A 19,857-nucleotide genomic window follows, 5' to 3' on the forward strand; every position below is an offset into this window, starting at 1 on the left:
TTTACAGATGAATCACAAATGTGTTAATCATTAATGTCTGCCCCATTGTAATTCATTTTACACTCTATTTTAAACACAATTTTGTTATCAAAAGCTGTCATTCCAGCACATAAATAAGAATGGAATCACTATGGAAATTCCCATCCTTCTGCACTTGACATCAAGACATACCAGGGTGAGAGACCATTTTTTTAAACAAGGGGAAAAAAAAACCCAGTTTTAACAAAACAGCTGCGGCTTTTGAAGATATCTACAGAGAAATTAATGTTATAAATTACATACTGAAATGAGTTAGAAGTAAGGTAACTAAGGTCAGAATTGTTTGACTGGGTCACATATACCTAGATTTCTTCATAACTAACCGATGGATTCTCAAATCTTTACAAAACTAAGGTTTGAAGAAAACATTAGTCAGTATAAACAAACACTACCTGGTATAAAAAAAACTCCCACTGTAAGTGAACTGGGTCAAATCCATCACCAATGTTCTCACATCTGTAACTGTGACAGATTATTTGAAGAGCCTAAAATAATACAAAAAGTTCTGGATTGTGTCCACACATAGCAGCACGCCTTTCATGGGACCAGGGTGTTCTGTGGCTGCTGCCAGTGAACTTTGCACAGCCAGGCAGTGTCTTCATAGGTCAACTTAGTGACTGTCTGAACGTTCCGAAATCAATCTTACTATCTCTCTCATCGTCTCAGCCTTCCTTTGAAATGCACCCTCGATAAAACATCAAAACACACACTTTCCTTACTAACGGGAGCGAGGGAGCGGTCTGACAAGCTGAGATAAAAGCGCTGCCGCGGTGTCCTCGGAGCAGCGGTGGTAACAGCAGCAGCGATTCCCGGGCAGCTACGTCAGAAAATAGAGAAAAGGACCGGGGCACAAACTTTGCTTCTCATTTCCCGACAGAAACAACACTAACAGTTCAAATTATCCGCTAGAAGCTACCAGCTCTGTCGGTGAAAACAACTACTGCTCGACAACTATTGGGAAATATTTAAGGAAATTGTATGAAGGTAAAAATCTCACAAACGAAAACATTTGCAGACCTCTAACGGGAAAATCTCCGTGCGTTAAGGGAGAACGCAGCATTTTTGAAATAGCGATACACAAACCGCGAGCAACAAATGTCGAGGAGCAAGAACCGCACACGTCAGGTCTGGCGCTACGCGCTGGCATTTCGGTAATTTACGGGCAGCAGCGTTCCGATAAAATGTGACACGCCCGGTTTCGTAATAGTTTTGCGAGAAAGCGCTACACAGCCCAGCCTCCGGATGGGGTTTTCCCTGTCCCCACCCGCGGCACTCGGGACGGCTCAAGAAGTTAAATCCCCGCTAGAGAACCCAGCGCCGCGGCTGCTGCTCCTCTCCGTTCGGCTCCTCCGTGCGGGAGCGGCTCGGGGCAGCGGCTCCTCCGTGCGGGAGCGGCTCCTCCGTGCGGGAGCGGCTCCTCCGTGCGGGAGCGGCTCCTCCGTGCGGGAGCGGCTCCTCCGTGCGGGAGCGGCTCCTCCGTGCGGGAGCGGCTCCTCCGTGCGGGAGCGGCTCCTCCGTGCGGGAGCGGCTCAGGAAGGGCTCGGGGAGGCAGGCGCTCCCCGGGCAGCGGGCTGGCAGCCGACTCCGCGTCTCTTCCGAGCTCTCGAAGCATTGGCAACTTCCCCGTGCCGGACACCGCGCTCCGAACGGAGACAGGAAAAGCGCCTCGCACCGCGCCGGGCACGTGCCCGCTGTCCTCCCCGCTCCGGGGTCCCCGTCCCGGAATCGCTCCCCTCCGCCGCCCTCGAGCCGTACCTGCAGGACACGGAGAGCTCCACCTTGGTGGCCGGGATGCTGGAGCTTAGCACGTTAAAATCCCCCACGGACGCCATGTTCGGGAACCCACCGCTCCTGCCCAGCTTCTGCGGCCCCGCCGGCTTCTCCAGCCCGAACATGGGGCACCGCGGGGAGGGAGAGAAGAGGCCGGCGGGGAGGGAGGGGAAGAGGCGGCGCCAAGCAGCCTCCGCGCCGCGGAGCCCCGGCCCCGGGGGCAGCGCGGCCGGCAGAGCGGGGCCGTGACGTCACCGCCCGCGCGCGCCCGTCCCGCCGCCCGTCCCCACTCCGCGCGGGGGACGCGGCACCGGAGCGGGGGAGGGTCCCGGCGGAGCCCAGCCCCGTCGCTCCCGCGCCTCCCCGCTCTGTTCCCCTCTCGGTCCCTGCGGGGAAACTCCCGAATCCCCTCCGTCCTCGTTTGTGAGCGAGCCCAGAGTAACTCCCGGCCGCTCGCATCCCCAACTCGAGCGCCCCGCGTTCTCCCTGCCCGCAGCGGCGAACGCGCGCCGGCACCGAGCGCCGTGACAGCCCGGGCAGCGGCCGCGGAGTGACAGGGCACGGCGGCCCTGCGCCGCCAGGGGGCGGCAGAACGGCTGCACCACGGACGGTGCGGGTTGGGGTGAGGCGCGATGGCGGGCGTGTTGCGGAGCGGGGCGAGGTGCGAGGCGCGGCGCGGGGTGCGGTGCGGTGTGGAGCGTGGTGAGATGCAGCGGGGCGGGGCGCACTGGCGGCGCGGTGAGGTGCGGCGTCGAGGGCGGGACGGGCGCGGTGGAGGTGCGAAGCGAGGTGAGGGTCGTGGTAAGCTGCAAGGCGGAGCGCGGGGGCGGGGCCGGTCGCGGTGAGGTGAGGGGCGGGGCGCGATGAGGTGCGGAGCACAGGGGCGGGGCGGGGTGCAGCATGGAGCGTGGTGAGGTGTGAGGCACGGGGTGGAGTGACAGCGCGGGGCGGGCGCGGTGAGGTGCGGAGCGCACTGGCGGTGCGGTGAGGGGTGAGGTGTGAGGCACGGGGCGGAGCACGGTGGAGGACGCGGTGAGGTGCGGGGTGCAGCGTGGAGCGTGGTAAGGTGCAGGCTGGAGAGTGGTGGCGAGGTGAGGTGTGGGGTGCGGTGTGGGACGTGGTGACAGTGCGGGGCACAGGGAGATGGGCGCACTGGCAGTGCGGAGCACGATGTGGGGCGCGGTGAGGTGCGGGGCATGGTGCTGATGCGGAGTGCAGGGTGGGGCACAGTGATGGTGAGGGGTGCTGTGAGGTGCAGGGTGCGGTGGCGGTGTGGGGCACAGTGTGGGGCATGGTGGTGGTAAGGGATGCTGTGAGGTGCAGGGCGTGGTGGCGGTGTGGGGCACAGTGTGGGGCATGGTGGTGGTAAGGGGTGCTGTGAGGTGCAGGGCGCGGTGGCGGTGTGGGGCACAGTGTGGGGCATGGTGGTGGTAAGGGGTGCTGTGAGGTGCAGGGCGTGGTGGCGGTGTGGGGCACAGTGTGGGGCATGGTGGTGGTGAGGGGTGCTGTGAGGTGCAGGGCGCGGTGGCGGTGTGGGGCACAGTGTGGGGCATGGTGGTGGTACGGGGTGCTGTGAGGTGCAGGGCGCGGTGGCGGTGTGGGATGCAGTGTGGGGCATGGTGGTGATGAGGGGTGCTGTGAGGTGCAGGGCGCAGTGGCAGTGTGGGGTGCAGTGGCAGTGAAGGGCGCAGTGGCAGTGCATGGGGCCGCCCTGACACTGCCCCAGCACTGCTGCTCTGCATGGAGCTGCCTGCTGGAAAAAACAAACCTAGAGAAGGACACATTAATGTTAATTGCCCCTGTAAAAGAACAATAATTATTACAAGAGACTCAAAGGAAAGACGTGGTTTTATCTTGGTTATTAATATGCATTAAGTGACACTCTGAAAAACGTGAATTTCACCCTCTCATGTATGTGAGCAAGCCCTTTTTTGAAAAAAACACTAATTCAGTCGAACTGTACGTGTTCATAAATTCACAATAATCATAACAGTTCCATTATCTTATTTCTCATGTATTTAATTTCTATTGTGGCATCTAAGGAGTCCCTGATATTCGTTTGACGCCAGAGCAGTTTGATGAGACTTGGAAATGCTGCCATCCCCATGTCACGTAAGGGAAGGTAGGGCATGAACAAATTAAATGCCGTCTCTGTAGTTGCACAATACGTAGGGCAGGTCAAAGATCATAGGATAACACCTCAAACTGTGTACAAAAGTGCTCTACTACGCTGTTTATGGTTCTACACATAGAAACAATGGAGTTTTTATTTATAAAAACCCAAATGTAAATCTAAAGGAAAAAACTTTGTCTGAGTACATTTATATTTTAATTTAATTTCTAAATTCTTGTTGGTATAATTCAAGTTCCATGTATGATCTCAGGTAGTACATCAAAATACTGATGAATGGTGAACTTGAATGTAGGCCCCTGGTTAGCTCCTAGCCAATGGACTAAGCAGCGGGAATGCAGAAGACAGTAGTGTGGTCTTATTTACAGCACGTATACTCCTTGTGTGCCTCGCATGTCTGAAACAACTTCAGTGGCAGAAGCTCACAGAAGATATCACTGATATTTCTATTCACAGCCTTCTAACTTCACACCCTGCTTCTAATCTTCGGCCTCTGTTTTCGGGAACGTATCACCTGAGTTTTCTTTTCTTTATTTCTCATCAGGTATCACAAAAGTATTTCCTCTTAAACCAGCCTGTTTGGAGTTCTCAGTACAGCCAAGCAACCATGGGTGTGTCTGCAGGCAGCCAAACCAGTAAGCCTACAGCTGAAATTGCTAAAAAAACCAACAAAGGTGAATTTATTTCACTATTATCTTTGTCTTTACAGCAGTGTGAAGGAATGGGTGAAGGACCACTGGTGTCTTGAGAGGCTGATGCTGAGAACAAATAAGGTATCATATGACTAAAAACTGAAGGACAGTTTTCAAGAAAAAAAATAAAACTCTTTTTTAGCTTTATGATACTGTTCCTCCCTCTTTTATAATCTACTGTAAAAATCTAAATATAATCAGTGGATTATGTCACAGGGTGTGACATGAATAACTAAAAGGCATGAAGTTATTATAATAGCTATGATATATAATAATATAATATATATGATATAATAATATAGCTATTATAAAAACTATAGGCATGGTTAACTTAAAAGTATATCATGCAACTGTGGTATAATCTTATATTATTCCCTACTAACCCACTGCTTTGAGTTAGGTGGTGGTTTAGTCTGATCGTTTTTACATTATCTAATCTTAACATTTTATTTTGCTTGAAAAAATTGATATAGGTGGCTATTGGTGGTTCCATAAATGGAGCATCCTATGAAAATAACAGAGGAGTTAAGTAAATTCAAGTCTTTAGTGTTGCTGGGGAGATATCCATCTTCTCTCATAATGGTTATAAAGACACAGCTATTTTGTCTTCTAATGTTTTGGCTTAGAGTAAATATATAGTTGTCAAGCAGCGAGAGTGATTTATATAGGAAAGAAAGAAACTAAAAACTGAAACAAAGGATAGTTAAAATTTATATACCAACGGGACTAAATATACTTTATTATAATTCCAGAGAGGCACCTTGTATTAATTCATTCTTAAATGGTATTGAGGTGTGGGGACTGGAACAATGCCTAAGTGCTAGGACAGTATCTGGAATTTACATACAAAATAACTATCAGATCACAGTGCAAAAGAAATATCAGGGCTATGTGATGTGTGTGCTATGCTGACATTTGAATGAGATCATTGACTCTGAAAATTCTGCAGTGGAAAGTGGATATATTTTCCTTGCTTTCTTTTGTGATTGTTACTTTATTATTGTAAGCTGTTGCTAATTATCAGATATCTACATAACTTGTTTCAACCTGTGAAACCTAGTTTAAGGAATGAGGGATAAGCTTGCAGTAATTACTGCATAAACTATGAACAAACTACATATTCCAGAATAGCCATAATTTGTAACACTGAATGACTGCTTTACAACATCGGTGCTTCCACATTTCAGCAGTATAATTGAACTGGAATGTCACAGGAAACATTGATTACTCCCCTCCACCCCCTCAGCTTTCTGCCTTGTAGATCATTAATTAGACATCTCAAGAGATGAAGTTAAATGATTCAGTCTTTGCACTCCTTAAAAAAAAAAAAAAAACAATCTACCACAAAACCAACACAAACTATTCTGTAAGGAAGTTAAGGAACTGGAAGCTGCATCTATTCTTCTGTAGATTTGAAAGATTATGTGGGTGAGTATAGGCATGAGCTTAAAATGGAGCTTCAGTGTTATTAGAACAAATTAACTGCAACTATAACACAATACCATTCTCGTAACAACCAAAGTACTGCTTACTAAGTCTGAATTTGTGATGAATATACCATGTTCCCTGGTTCTTCCTCAAATATTTGTTCAGTAATTGTCTTCATTAACATCCAGTAAATACCATCTTTTTATCCTGGCTGCTGTCAAACTGTTTCTTTCAAGAGCCTGAAGAGTGAAGTGAAGTTAGCTGTGACTTACTGTTAACTGAACCACACCGATAGCTGAAACAATGCCAACATCCTAATACATCCCACAGTGTGAAAATTGTTATATCTTTCTTTCCTGCCTTTGATTACTATACTGAGCTTCCTCTTACTTTACTACTGCTGGTTGTTTTAATCTGTTGAACGAAGACAAGGAATTTAGCATTTGCTTGGGCAAGTGGAACCACCATCATTACTGGAATTACCAGCAAGCAGTGTGGCTGAATCCAGACCATAGGCTTTAAAAATTGTCCGTGATACAACATATTGATGGGTATGTTTAGTGCTTTTATTCTCCTAGTATGAATTATCTCCTAGAACTCCATGATTTTGTAATCCACTTTCAAAGCACACAAATACTGATGAAGCTCTGTTTTTGTGACATTAAAGCCTAAAGGATGTGTCTGACTCAGAGGTTAGACATAAAGAAGAAATCTCCACTCCTTCACAATTTTCTCTTTAAATGCAAGTTTTTCAAGGGCTTATGTCTGCATCCTCACAGATGTCAGGGAGACTACATTCTTCAGTAAAAAGTATCTAGTCCTGTGTTTCAAAGCCTTTGAAACATATCCTTGCTGTTTGAGGGAGAAAAGAGCACCTTTTCACCATGGCAGAATCGTGAGAAAGTTAGTGAGTCATCAGTGCAGAGACAAGTAACAATTTCACCATTTCTGTAGTTTTGGTACAAAGTTACTAATGTGTTTGTATACCTCTCCACCAATTCCATGCAGAATAAAATCAGAAAGTATAAATACCACTTTCTCTCTCCAAAGGATAGCTATCCAACAAATATTCCCATCTGACTGTATTATCTACACCACAACTGGCTGTGTTAACTATCATCCAAAGAATTCTTCCATAGGATTGGCACAGCCATTCCAAATTAAGTGGTGTTAGCATCGGTTCCTGTCACAGTTTTCAGTTTGTTCCAGAGCTCTTCAAAACGGCAAAGACCCCCTTGAGTACTCTCAGAGTCATCTAGGAGGTGTCATGGAATCCATTTCAAATCTAACATTTAATACTACATAGTAAGGTTTCTACATTTATGGGCAGAGTAATTTCAGATCTACTGAGCACTTTTTCTGGCTCTCGTCTCAGGGGGAAGCATGTAGCGTGGATCTCAAGTTCTAAGCATGTGACTTGAGAATACCAGTTTTTGCATTTAACGAAGACAGATTACAGTTCAGGCTTCATTTGAAAGTAAAGCGAATAAAACTGATTAGGTCTTTTTGAATGAAGAAGTATTATTAATTCACCTTCAACTGTGTCACAGGCCAGACATTTAATTTATGAATGGATTGCCAGAAAAATGTAAGGGTACAGTTAAAGCCATTTTTCTAGATAGACAAGTCATGACTAGATCATGGCAGCAATTGCAGGTGCTGCTGGATTAAGAATGTTTAGTATGGCAGCAAGAGTGGTGGCCAAAATTATCTGCTCACAGAAGTCTAAATAAAAATTGAGGATTTTCCTTTGAATGAACATAGCATCGGACAGCCTCAGAATGAAACCTCAGCGTGTTCACCACAAAATCAGATGAGCATTTCAGGAAAGTATCTTAATTTCAGAAGAGGAAATCTACTTCTTCCTCTTCAGTTACTTTCCATGTTCCTGGACTACCTGTGAAGATTTGAATTAGTTTTTTCTATCCTTTCCTGGCATGCCCACTCACCTCTAGACCTTCCATTTTTCTATGAAAAATTTCTATGATTTGCAGGAAATTTGTGAGTATTACTAGTCTTTTAGAAATAATATACTTCAGAGTTTCTTTCTCTGCTTAATCTCTACCCACATCTTTTCTCTCAGCCTTCTTCCAGGGTGCTTATAAAATTACTGCCACCATTAGAAACAGGGCTTTGGAGGCAAAGTCTTTGTATGTAAAACTTGCTTTGTGAATTAGCTAATTCATAATAAATTAGCAGATTTAGACCTACAGGAAATAGGTATGTTTTCTAGTTATTTTCTTCATTGCCACTAAAGTCAAACTTGGTTCTTTCAGGAAAAAAAATATTACAGCAATTCTGAACCCTAAAGCATCAATACCCAAAGTGTTACAACTGAATTATCCTTGTCAATTAGTCAGGTTCTACCTTTCATTTTTCAAGCACATGATTTCATTTCCAAATACCATAGAGGAAAATTCAGTTTACACTGCTTACGTCATAGAATGTATCAGTACCTCTGCCAAAACAAGTACAGATTTTAATCTTTGAGTGTAGATTTTGAGTGTAGACTCCACCACAAATTGCATCAGGGAGCACCAGCTGCTGATCTATTACCTACCCGTAAATGTTCATACAAATGTGTGCACAGTGGGGGTGCATAGAATAATCAGGCTAAGTGTTGAATCCACTGCCTATCAGTAGTCACACACTTGCATTCATATAAGTATATAATCTGAATGATTTGTTGGGTTCATGTCTCATTTGTTTCCCAGATGGATCCCAGTAGAGTCAGGGTAACACTGTATATTCTAAATAGCCAGCAAGAAGAAACCCAAACATTTCTGTCAATTACTTTTTAACAGTTTATTTCACAAATTTGTCAGTGTAAGCAAAGATAGTGGAATTTAAAAAAAAAATGTCACCATATGTGCCTATACCATGTCTGTTGCTTCAGCATTTTGAAAAGGAGTGGTGGGTGTTTTTGTATTCCTGCAAAGATAAATGAAATCTCAGCATGTTGTCAGGTCCCATGTCCCCCGTTCCCCCCCCCCCCCAAGTACTATTTTTCATGCAGCCAGTCATACAGTGAATCGCTGTCTCAAATTCATTTTGAAAGCTGTGCTTGATTTTGAAGTCCATTTGTGAAATTGTGAGAGGATATAAATCGTCTTCTATTTCTCAGCTGAAAGACTTTCTGAGTGGATCACAGACACTATCGGTATCATGTATGATGTTGATGTGGCTTCTGCAATTCATTTTATGTCTCAACCTACAAGGACTAAAGCAGGAGTAACTGAAATACTAGGAATATATTTAACAACATCCACTTACAGAATTATCAATCATTAATCCTCAATGGGAGCTTTAAGGTCAGATGCTCAGTCAGGCAAAGTGGGCTGTAATCTGTTACATCACTTTGTCTTTCGCCTCCAGGAAAGGCCTCCAGCAGTAAGTTCTCAAAGAAAGTTTATCACTGTAGAGTAAATGTAATTTTCTGAGCTACTCAGTATGAATGGGTTCTACAGGTTCTATAGTTTTCTCCCAGGGCGCAGACACTAGGTTTCTGGGCAGGGAAGAAACTGTGCGGTGGTCTTGGTTGCTCTGCATCTTGGTGTGGCTGGAAGCCTGGCTATCGTGTACGCAGCTGGAAGGCTCCTGCAGCGAAAGGAGATCCTTGTACGCAAGATGTTTTGAAGAATTAGAGTTGTTGCATGCCAAAGTCTTCTTTTTCTGCCCATTTACCAGAAGCAAGCTCCAAATGAATACACTAACTCCCCAAGAAGCTGATTTGAATCACTTGTGACTCATCTATATCTACGAACAAAACTTTCCAACTTTACAGCATTTATTTTGATTGGATTTTATAATGACAGTCCCAGTTACCAAAGAGTAATTGACGATATAGGCTGGTTTTGTGTTATTAATGAAGGCAGTATGACTTATAGTAGTGACATTTAGCAACTCACTAAAATATCTAGAGAAGAAATGAGAACTTCAGTGAATTGTTTCTTTTTCTTTCATGGAAGCTTCATGATTGGGAAAGTGTTTTTTAAAAAATATTTCTTTTTCAATCCTCGTTTATTCCATCATTCATGAATTTAAATTTTATATATTTTCAGTGACATTGTAATACCTTAAACAGCTGACAGCATGTGGATTGTCTTTCAGGAACACTGTCCATCAGATTTTTCTCATTTCATGGCAACATTTAAACAATTAGTGTTTTAATGAGGCTGAAAATTTGTAGCCCAAATAATGTAACGAGTTTGACCATCTTCCAGAATGACTGTGGCACTAATGTGGAAATGGATTTAACCATATGCTTGAGTTCATATCTGTAGCGTTGGGCAGCAGCAGCCTTCCTGATTTAAGTGAGGTGTAAGCTGACACATAGCATTTTCTGAGTTTGGAGGATTTATTGTACTGTTGCTTTGTCTGTGTGAAAAGTACAGGTATGATATTTCCGTTTTCTCACATGTTGCATTCTGCTGTCTCAATTTATTTATTCATGTCTTCAAATTATTCAAATGAGACCTGATCCATTAATTATTTTCAGTCTTAGAGTACCACCTGGAATTGCATAATATTTCTTAAATGGGAGGTAAATTTGATTCTGCTACTTAACAGAATGTGAAAGATTGAACTGCATCAGTACCATAGTCTGAACTGTGCTGATGGCTGTCAGGTGTTCTAGTTCTGTACCTAATAAAAGAGACCGTTTTGTTTCCTCTTCTTTTCAGAAAGGTCTTGCATCCTAATAAAAATATTTTTTTTCCTAAAGTGACTTCATACACATTAGTTATCCAACTGTGGAATAAACATTCATCCTCAAAAATAAAGAACTAATTAGTGTGGGGCAATTGCCAGATACTAGCAGCATATATTCCACAGCCACAGTAGCAAGAATTCTATGAAAATTATCCTACTATTTAGGTAACCATAGCACAGTTGTGTTAAATTTATTCTGCAAAAAGTTGCTGGCTACTTGACAGCACAATCAGCCTTTTTCAAAGTTACTTTCATGAGAAAGTAACTTCATGAACACTTCATGGGTTTTTGTGAGAAAAGAAAACCCAAAAACAAACCAAAAAAAAACCAACTCAAATGTAAAGGAGAATTAAATGGCAGATGTTAAAATGGCTGCATTCTGAAATTTCCTCAGAGGTAAACACAAACCTCCCTGAAATTAAAAAAAAAAATCACTTCCTTGAATAGTGGTTCTGCATTTTGTATTTACATATTTGATATAGAATTCAGCCATAAACTGTAAAACACAAATTAAATTTGCTTGTTTAGTAGCTTTAAAACTGGTAAATTAATTTTACTTTGCATGACTAAGAAAAATTTGAAGAATTATTCTTAAACATATTGGATATCTCAGTCATTGCAGGAAATTAAGCAGCCTAGGCCAAATTCATACTTATAGGAACTTGACAGAATACAAATGAACAATGAACCAATTAACCCTCTTGAGTTTAACATTAAATTTGGTACAAGTTAATATTACACTTTAACTATTAACTTCAGATCCTTAGTAATTTTACAGTTTTGGAGTATCTTTTCATGGTGATATAATTAGTGTAGCTATGTAGAGTTATATAGTAAATTTAGAAGAAGACTGATTGCAAAGTATATTTTTAGTCCTGTTTATGTCTTTCCCAAGAAACATAAATAACCCTTTAATGAGGCAAGGCACTTTAAAAGTTCGTATTTTAAAAAACTTTCTAGTTTTTAAAACCTTTTTGGAAGAATATTATACATGCTTCAGTATTAAGCTTCATAAAGATCAAGGTTGGGTTCCTAATGCAAGGATAAATTCCTTATACATAATGGGTGAAGATGTGTTAATCCTGACCCTCAGTCGAGTTTTAGCCTCACGGCATGCCTAATTCCAAGAACCCGACTATGAATTCAGTACAGAATTCAATTGCTCTAATACCTGGCATCTTGTAGAAACAGACTCCCAACACAAGCATTCTCCTGGGTGCCAACTAGATCCCAAGAACTGGATCATGAACTGTGTATCAGAAAGGGTCACACTCAGCTATAGTTGAACTGTAACTCCCCATTCTTTTCTCTGCTTCATCTGTTATCCCAAATTTACTGTCAGCAAGACTAACACTTGCCTTGGCTTGACAATGACTGAGAAGCCACTCATATCACAGAAACTCAGTATGGCAAGGAAATTTTAGGAGTTATGCTATTTTATCATCCCTTTCCAAATTAAAAATGTGTTTTACCTAATTATTCTATGCTTCTGAAGTTCTAACATCTATGTTTAGCCTTGTGCATCCAGGTAGAGAATCTTAATGATACAAATTACTTACTTGTTGTTATCTAAAACTTAATTTAATCCAACTTTTTAAACTCGGTAACTTTTATTAATGTTTTACTTACTGCTGTAGATGGTTGTCCAACTATAAATCTAACACAAACCTTAAACACAGCTATGTGTCATGAGGCCATCTCAGCATGGTAGCTAGCTTAGCAGGGAAAGCACCATTTCACATTGTCTAACACATGAAAACCTGCAGTTTTTATCAAAGAATTATAGGATTAATTCTCCATTTTTCATCTAGTCCTGCTGCTCTGAGCATGGCTAGCTTCAAAGCTAGTTCAAGTTACTGAGGGCTTTGTTCAGCTGTGGTTCAAAACTCTCTGAGGCGGGGATGACCAGATGTCCCGTTCCAGTGTTTAACCAGTTGTAGTTTTTTCCCCTATATCCAATTAGGATTTCCCTTGCTACAGCTTGTAGCATCTCTCATGCTACCAGATAGCTCCACTTTAGTAATGGAAGACAGCCGTTAGACTCCTTGGACTTCTCATCTTCAGACTACACAAGGAGAGCTCCCTCTGCTCTTCTTACTTAATATGTTCTAATCATCAGCCCCCTAATCATCTTGATGATCCTGCACTGGTGTCTCTGTGGCTTGACTATCTTATAGCAGGGGTTACAGTACTGTACCCAGATGTGACCCAGGGGAAAAAAATCACTGCTGTTGCCTGCTGGCTATGCTACTGCTCACGCACCCAAGGTGGTGTTAACCTTCATGGCTGCCAGGGTGCCCTGCTTACTCATATTCAGCTTGTTGTCTGCCAAGAATTTTGCTGCAGAGCTGCTATCCAGCCACTCAGACCCCATTCTGGATCCATGCCTAGGCTTATCCATTCCCAGTGCAGGGCTTTGCATTTGTCTGCACTGAAACCCATGAGGCTTCTGCTGGCCTGATGCTCTAGGCTGCAGAGCAGATCAGTGCTGTATATGCTGAAAACCTAACCCTGACCCCAGCTGTGATACCTGATCGTATTTTCTGTTTCCAGTAGTACCTTTTCAGAGCACAACACAGTATGGTAAAGAAACAAATATTAGTCAGTACAAAAATTATCTCTGTATGTTCTTTCTAACTAAACTATTCATTTTTAGTTCATTCAGAAGAAGTCCAAACCATAGGCAGAATGTAGCATTGGTCTTAATATCAGCCTTGGTGCACCTTCCTAACCAGTCTGTGAACTTAATATAGTAATAAAGTCTCTTGGGCTGTAGAAGACAAGCCATAACCACCTTCAGCATGATGACCTTGTGTCTGCTCCGTGGCCTTTGGTTTTCCTATAAAGTAAACACAGCACGAGAGTCTATTTTAATTACTCTCCAAAACTCAGATATGTATTTCACTATGCAGTGAATCTTTGCACTTTACCTTTACCTTATTCTTTATATTGTCTGAAACTGTATTTCTAATAATACCCTTTCAGTTTATCTTTGAAAGCTCACTTGAAATATGCTATTTTTTTATAGTTGCTTCCCAAAATAAGCTTGTTAAAGACATTTGCCATCTAAATCTAATTAATTTAATTGATTCTTCTTTTGTAGTGAAGGAAGACAGATAGGGTGAGAAATGCAAGTATTACACATTGGATATTCATCAAAGGCTTTTTTCATAGTGTTTCTCCTCTTCAGTCTGCAATGCAAATGAAAAAATAGTAAGAGTAGTTCTATTGAACAAATGGAAAATATCCAGGTTTCTTTAATTCTCATCTCCTTCTCATTTCTTTAACTCTCAAATTCCCCTACCCCTTTGAGAGTGCAGACTTTTGAAACATAAATATCTCCTTTACAGCTGCAGAATTGTTCAGGTTTTAACTAGTTGTGTCCTATATCTTTGACACTACTTCTTTCTTGGTGTTAACAGAACGCATCCACTTTATTTACAATCACACTGAAAGTAATAGTTTCATGATCTGTTTCTCATATTGAGGAATAGATTAGATATGTATAAAAAGCATCCCAACAAAAGGGGACAGTTTCTCGTTTATAAAGATAATTTTTGCTGCAGAGTTTACAGTTGTAAAAGTTATTTGGCTAACTATGTGAAACTATGACTACAGAAAAAAATATCGCTTAAGAATTATTTGCTCAGATAAAAATAAAGATAAAATTTAATAAATTAAACTATGGTGTGGTAATTGCTTATGTTGCCACTGTTGCTGACCATGGCTACTGCATGAAAGTGAATTCTGAGGCCAGTATTTCATTCAAAAAATTGTTATGGGCAGGAAAGAAAACACACTTTATATGGGAAGCCAAGAATTTATAGTTAGTCTAATGAAAATCTTAATTACAATATGACCCTTACTAAGATTAGTCTTATCACAATAATACTATCTACCACAGTACAAATTATCTGTTTAATACACAGAGACATTAATAACAGAGTTAGAACTTGTACAAAACCTTCCTAGTATCTACCTCTGCTTTGGGGCTCTCTCTTAGGCTTCCATTTTTCGTCCTGTAGCTGATGGTGCCAGTATTGCTAGAGAGGAAGATGGAGATAGCAGCAAACCACCACTGTCCCATGCCCTTTGCCAGGAGAACTGTGATGTTCATGATGAAGTTTCTTCCCTTTCTTTACTGGAAGGAGGAGTATGATGTTGATGGCTTCTTCCTCCCCACTCTCAGGACCCCCGCCTGAGCTACCTTTCCAACACATTCGTACACCTTGCTCCTTCTTCATTGCTCTGCAACTCCATTATGTCCAAATTTCCTCTGTATGATGTTTATTACATCTGCTTGAGACCTGCTCTTACAGCTCTTTTGGCTTCACCGAGCTCCCTGCCTGCAGTTCTTTACCAACACTGGAGACCTCTCTACAGCACTGGGGTCCTTGGGGGCATCCTGAGACCCCTTTTGTTAGCCTCTGCTCCTGCTTCTCCCCCTTGCATCCTGTCCCCACCTGCAGGTCCTCTGCTATCACACCAAGCAGATGCTCCTCTGCACTGCACCATTCTGTCAGGGTCACAAATAGGTCATTCTATACAAAATAACAACTTGCTGCTGTCCATAGAAAAATTATGGTTTAGTACTAGGTGGTAGACACACATCCATTTTTTTAACGGCTGTTAGTTTTCAGGGGAACACATCTTCCTAGGAAGTCAACCTGACTGTCTCTAAGACCCCTTCTTCTTTAGAAGCTTACATTCCTTTTCCAAAAAGAGCAGCATATGCAGCTGCTGCTTGTCTCTTTCAAGGCAGTTTGATGTCACAACATAAGATGTGAATTGGAACTTCCAGACTCAGGAACAAAATGGATCTGTCTCAGTGCTCAAACCGCTTCTCCTGTATGCCAAAGACAGGAGAGAAGAATGTTTTTCATGGTTTACAGGAATACAGTGAATCTTAATCTCTTTCTAAAAGAATAAATATTCTGGGGTAGTGAACTGACGTGGAAAAATTCATCTGTCATGGAGAGTGGTGAGATCTCAAATACAGCCTTGTTTTCAGTTTTTCTTAAGAGGCTAATTTTAAATAGCTTTCTTTTCTCAGTGTCTTTATTTATATATGTTCCATTTAAGAGGCGTGGACTTCTACCATAGGCTTTACAATTCATCATGAGGGCAGAATCCTATAATATGGATACTTCAAGATATAACTTTAGGTACCAAAGTCCTTTTCTGGACTTGGTACTTAAATTTCTGTCCTGACTAAAGCAACGTAATAAATGTGAAACAACTAGATCACAGCAGAGACCTGAAGAATAGTCAGCATACAGCTATTATTAGTAGTTCTCTGAATTCCCTTTGTGTTCTGCACTGTCTTAACACTGGAATTGTTCCTGCCTCAAAGAGATTAAATTAGGCTAAGGTTCAACATGTGGATTTTTAAAGATAACTGCAGAGGATGGGCAACAGAGAGCACACAGAAAATAAATAATGCCAGATAATTACCTCTATTGATAAAGTCAGTGAATGGAGACAATGCAATGTAATACATCTAGATTTTACGAAAGGATTCGATATAATTTCTCACCAAATGATGTGTTGATTAAAAATTAGCACTATACAAAATGAATGCAGCATATGCTAAAAAGATTATGACTCAGAAAGTAATTCCAGAGAGCATTTATAACGGCATGTCGCGGGATCAGTTCTATTCAACATATTTATCATTTACTGGAAAACTTCAAAAATAAAACAGAATGGAGATCACTAATAATGAATAAAGTAGTTCTATCAAGTGATTGTAATTTCATGGTAAATTGTGTTCCCTGGAATAATGGTGCAATGTACTTAAATGCAAACACATGCCTCATAAGACGCAAATACACAGATTCTGCACATAATATATGGAGCTCTGTTTTAGAGAGTGACATGTCCAGTATGGAATTGGAGACGAGGTGAATAACAGCTGTAAAGAGTTTATAGTCCTGTAGATTAGGAGAAGGCGGGCATTTTGTAGCCCTTCCCTCAAGCAGGGACTGGCCACAAGCAGCAGATGCTATTTCCAAGGAGCCTTAGGATGAATGTCTGAATGTCAGCCTGAAACTCAAGGGAAGTAAATTAATGCATTTAAATTAATGGCACTTAAGACCAGACTCGAGGCTAGGTTGGATGGGGCCTTGGGCAGCTTTATCCAGTGGGAAGTATCCCTGCCCATCACAGGGGCTTGGAACTAGATGATCTTTAAGGTCTCTTCCGACCCAAATTATTCTATAATATGAAAATTTTTCCTCACTGACAAACAATATTTTTCGCACACAAGTTTAAATAATAGAAACTTTGAAGGGATTGACTGAGAAGCAATTTACAGCAAACAAAACTGCCCTCTCTCAGGATGTACTGGCTGCTGTCCTGATCTGGTGTGCCCTAGAGAGGAAAGAAAATATTAGCCACAACTCTCCTCCTTTAATCAGCTTTTCATCATATAATCCACCTGATGAGGGGTGGTGAGGTTGAGCTGTTGTCCTAGAAGACAGAGTTTGGCTGGTGCTGTATCAGCTTGAAGTGTCACAACTCTGCTTCCGTATAGAGAAGCTAGAAAGGACACTGTGCTCTAAGCTGAACTTCACAACTCCACTTGGCTGCTTGCCACCCTCTGGCCCCTAGACTGGCTCATAGCTGCTTCTGCCAGCTGTGCTTTCTGCCAGTTGTCCCCATCAGCTGTGTTTGCTGTTTGCAAGCTGTTTTGTAGTCTCACTACAAGGCAGAGCGGCAGCTTGGCTCTCTCAGCTACAGACTGCTTGGGTGTTTTGCTAGATTATTTCACATAGCAGTGCCTGAGGTGCTTCAGCTCTTCAGGAAGGTTCAATGATGCACAGGAATGCGGTAAAGTAGTTGCCACAGAGAGTCCCCAAATACTGTCTCTTAAAGATCACTTCAGTTACTCTCTCCTTGGGGTTTCTTCACCCTCTGTTCCTGCTTCAGCAATTATTTCCCATAAAGTCAGAGGACTGGCCAGGCTTTTCCTATCCTTATACCTCCACTGATTTTAATAGAAATGCTGTCAATATTACAAAATACCTGTGAAATTTAAATCTGTTGAGGCCTGGCATGATGTCTGTGGTAGTCAGCAGTTCACACTGTCCTACACGTGGACGGAGTGGGTACATCCTGTGCAACAGCCTGCTGCTCGTGAGAAAGGTCCCCATGTCTCCTCAGAGCTCAGGCTTACCCAAGCAGAAATATACCCCAGCAGATAATGTGTCCCTGTACTTGTATTTAACACAATAAACAGCAAAAAATATACTTGTGAAAAAATGCTTCAGATTTAGGGTTTTTTTGCATATGAAGTGTACTGCAAGAAACAGTCCTAATTCCTTGGGTTTGCTAATGACATAGTTAAATCACATAGTTAAAACACCTAAATTTTCCTGTCTGTAGCATTTGCTGCAGTACTGAAGCAAAAAGGAAAGAGCTAACATGTTAGGCAACATCAGTAAGGCTGATCACTTGCTTGGTTTTGGCTCATTGTCAGAGCAAGATTAAGGAACCAGTTATCCTACAAAATGTTAGAGCTAACGTTTACTCAGTACCCTGCAGTGGTCTTACAGATCACTTAGCTGAGCCAAACAAGTTAGATGGTCACTGCTGTCACACATACAAGATGCAAGTATCTCCCAAATTTAATGCTTAAACTATTAGCCTTGCTCTTTGCTTCTTCAGATCAATTGTATTTAAAAACACCTTTTCAAAGGAACTTCAAAAACCAGATATTGCTCTAAAAATAGTGTGATGGATTACATCCTGGGTTCCCCAAACCAGGCGAGGCTGGAACAGAAACACAGGCAGAATAGCAAAGAGAGGAAAAGCTATAAAACTACTGCTATGCAACCAGCCGTGCTGCTCTGAACAGTCCTGACAGGAAAAACTTAACCCCTTTTTCTGTTGCATAAATCTGCCTTCACTCTTTTTGCTTTCTACAGTCATTCTCTCCCTCCCTGTCTGTTGACAAAACCTTTATAATATGGGTACCGTAAATTACTTTAGCCACATGATTGCTTTTTCAGTGTTTTAATTAACAATATTTTTCTGCAGCACCATGCATTTCATGGTGAAGGACAGACAGACAGTATATGGCAGACTGTGGGCCACTTACTTGATGTGCACAGCTGGCTTTCCTGGGAACGTATGAAGATCAGTTCCTGGGAAGTGAAGGACCATCTCAAGCAGGAGCCCTCTGTCCTACGCTCTGTTAGGGATTCATCTAGGGGAAAAAAATCACAGTGAGATTGGCAATCCAATTCCAATACAGTGTCTGATGATCTGAATAGATGCCATTTTGAAGCAGCTGGAGCTGCTTTGACAGAAATCTTCTCACCTAGTATTAGCTGCCTACTGTGAGAAGGTGTATATGCAGGGGTAGGTGTCTGGGCTCCTACTGTGACCAGTGAGATCTGGTAAACACAAGCAATGGCATTCAGAGTGGGATTCACCCATCCAGAAGTAGGAGCCGGAGCCTGCTTCAGAGAGGAGTGAGGCACTGTGGAGGTGCATTTGTTTGCACTGACTGCGAGGAGCACTCCACTCATCTCCAAGTCTGGGTTGCAGGTACCTTCATTTAAGCAGCCGGAATATCCATATTTCTTTTATTTCCTCTGTTCAGTAAGACCAAAGAAAGTATAGTGCATACCAATAAGTCCATGGTAATTTATATTCCTAAATAGTAAAAAACAGAATTAAGAAAATGAACTGCAATAGGTTTGGCTTGTTAAATACATGCAGGCATCGGTTGTGTAGGAACTAACACATAAAACTCATTGTAATTATGTCAGTGATAGTACCAAGTACAAGGAAGATTCATTTCATACCATCTCTAAATTAGCCTCTATTTTCTAAGGGTGGAAAAGCATTTGTACTTGAAGGAATGGATTTCAAGATCTACTTATAATAAGATAATTATTGCTTTTTAAGTTTCGGCAGGAGATATACTTATTATACTTAATAATGACTCTATTAAGAACATGGAGCCAAATAATCAACAGCTGTCCTGTCTCACAAGATTTACAATTAAAGGGTGTGATCTGGAGCAGTAAGTGGAAAAAAGTAAAGTGAACAAAAGTAGGAGACAAATGGCTCTGCTTA

The 19,857-nt window shown here is 42.2% G+C and overlaps 1 protein-coding gene and 1 long non-coding RNA gene across 4 annotated transcripts in view; one reads left to right on the top strand and one right to left on the bottom strand.

Annotated features, from left to right (window-relative positions):
- The window catches only part of CPNE8 (copine 8), a 90,086-nt gene extending 87,715 nt beyond the window's left edge, over window positions 1-2,371 (bottom strand). Inside the window, exon 1 of one of the 3 annotated variants that reach the window (XM_054056477.1) lies at window positions 1,795-2,369. In XM_054056477.1, coding sequence (XP_053912452.1) covers window positions 1,795-1,934 — 140 coding nt within the window. In that variant the 5' untranslated portion in view covers window positions 1,935-2,369. Of the gene's footprint in view, window positions 1-1,794 lie in introns of all 3 variants that reach the window. The other 2 variants (XM_054056480.1, XM_054056479.1) reach the window with 2 other exon arrangements.
- Window positions 2,372-2,763: 392 nt separating this feature from the next.
- LOC128850948 (uncharacterized) lies at window positions 2,764-16,411 on the top strand. Its single transcript, XR_008448214.1, has 3 exons — window positions 2,764-2,900; window positions 3,852-3,931; window positions 4,485-16,411. It is a non-coding gene; the product is annotated as an uncharacterized LOC128850948 (long non-coding RNA).
- Window positions 16,412-19,857: the final 3,446 nt, after the last annotated feature.

Source organism: Cuculus canorus, chromosome 1, assembly GCF_017976375.1.
Source record: "Cuculus canorus isolate bCucCan1 chromosome 1, bCucCan1.pri, whole genome shotgun sequence".
Taxonomy (NCBI): domain Eukaryota; kingdom Metazoa; phylum Chordata; class Aves; order Cuculiformes; family Cuculidae; genus Cuculus; species Cuculus canorus.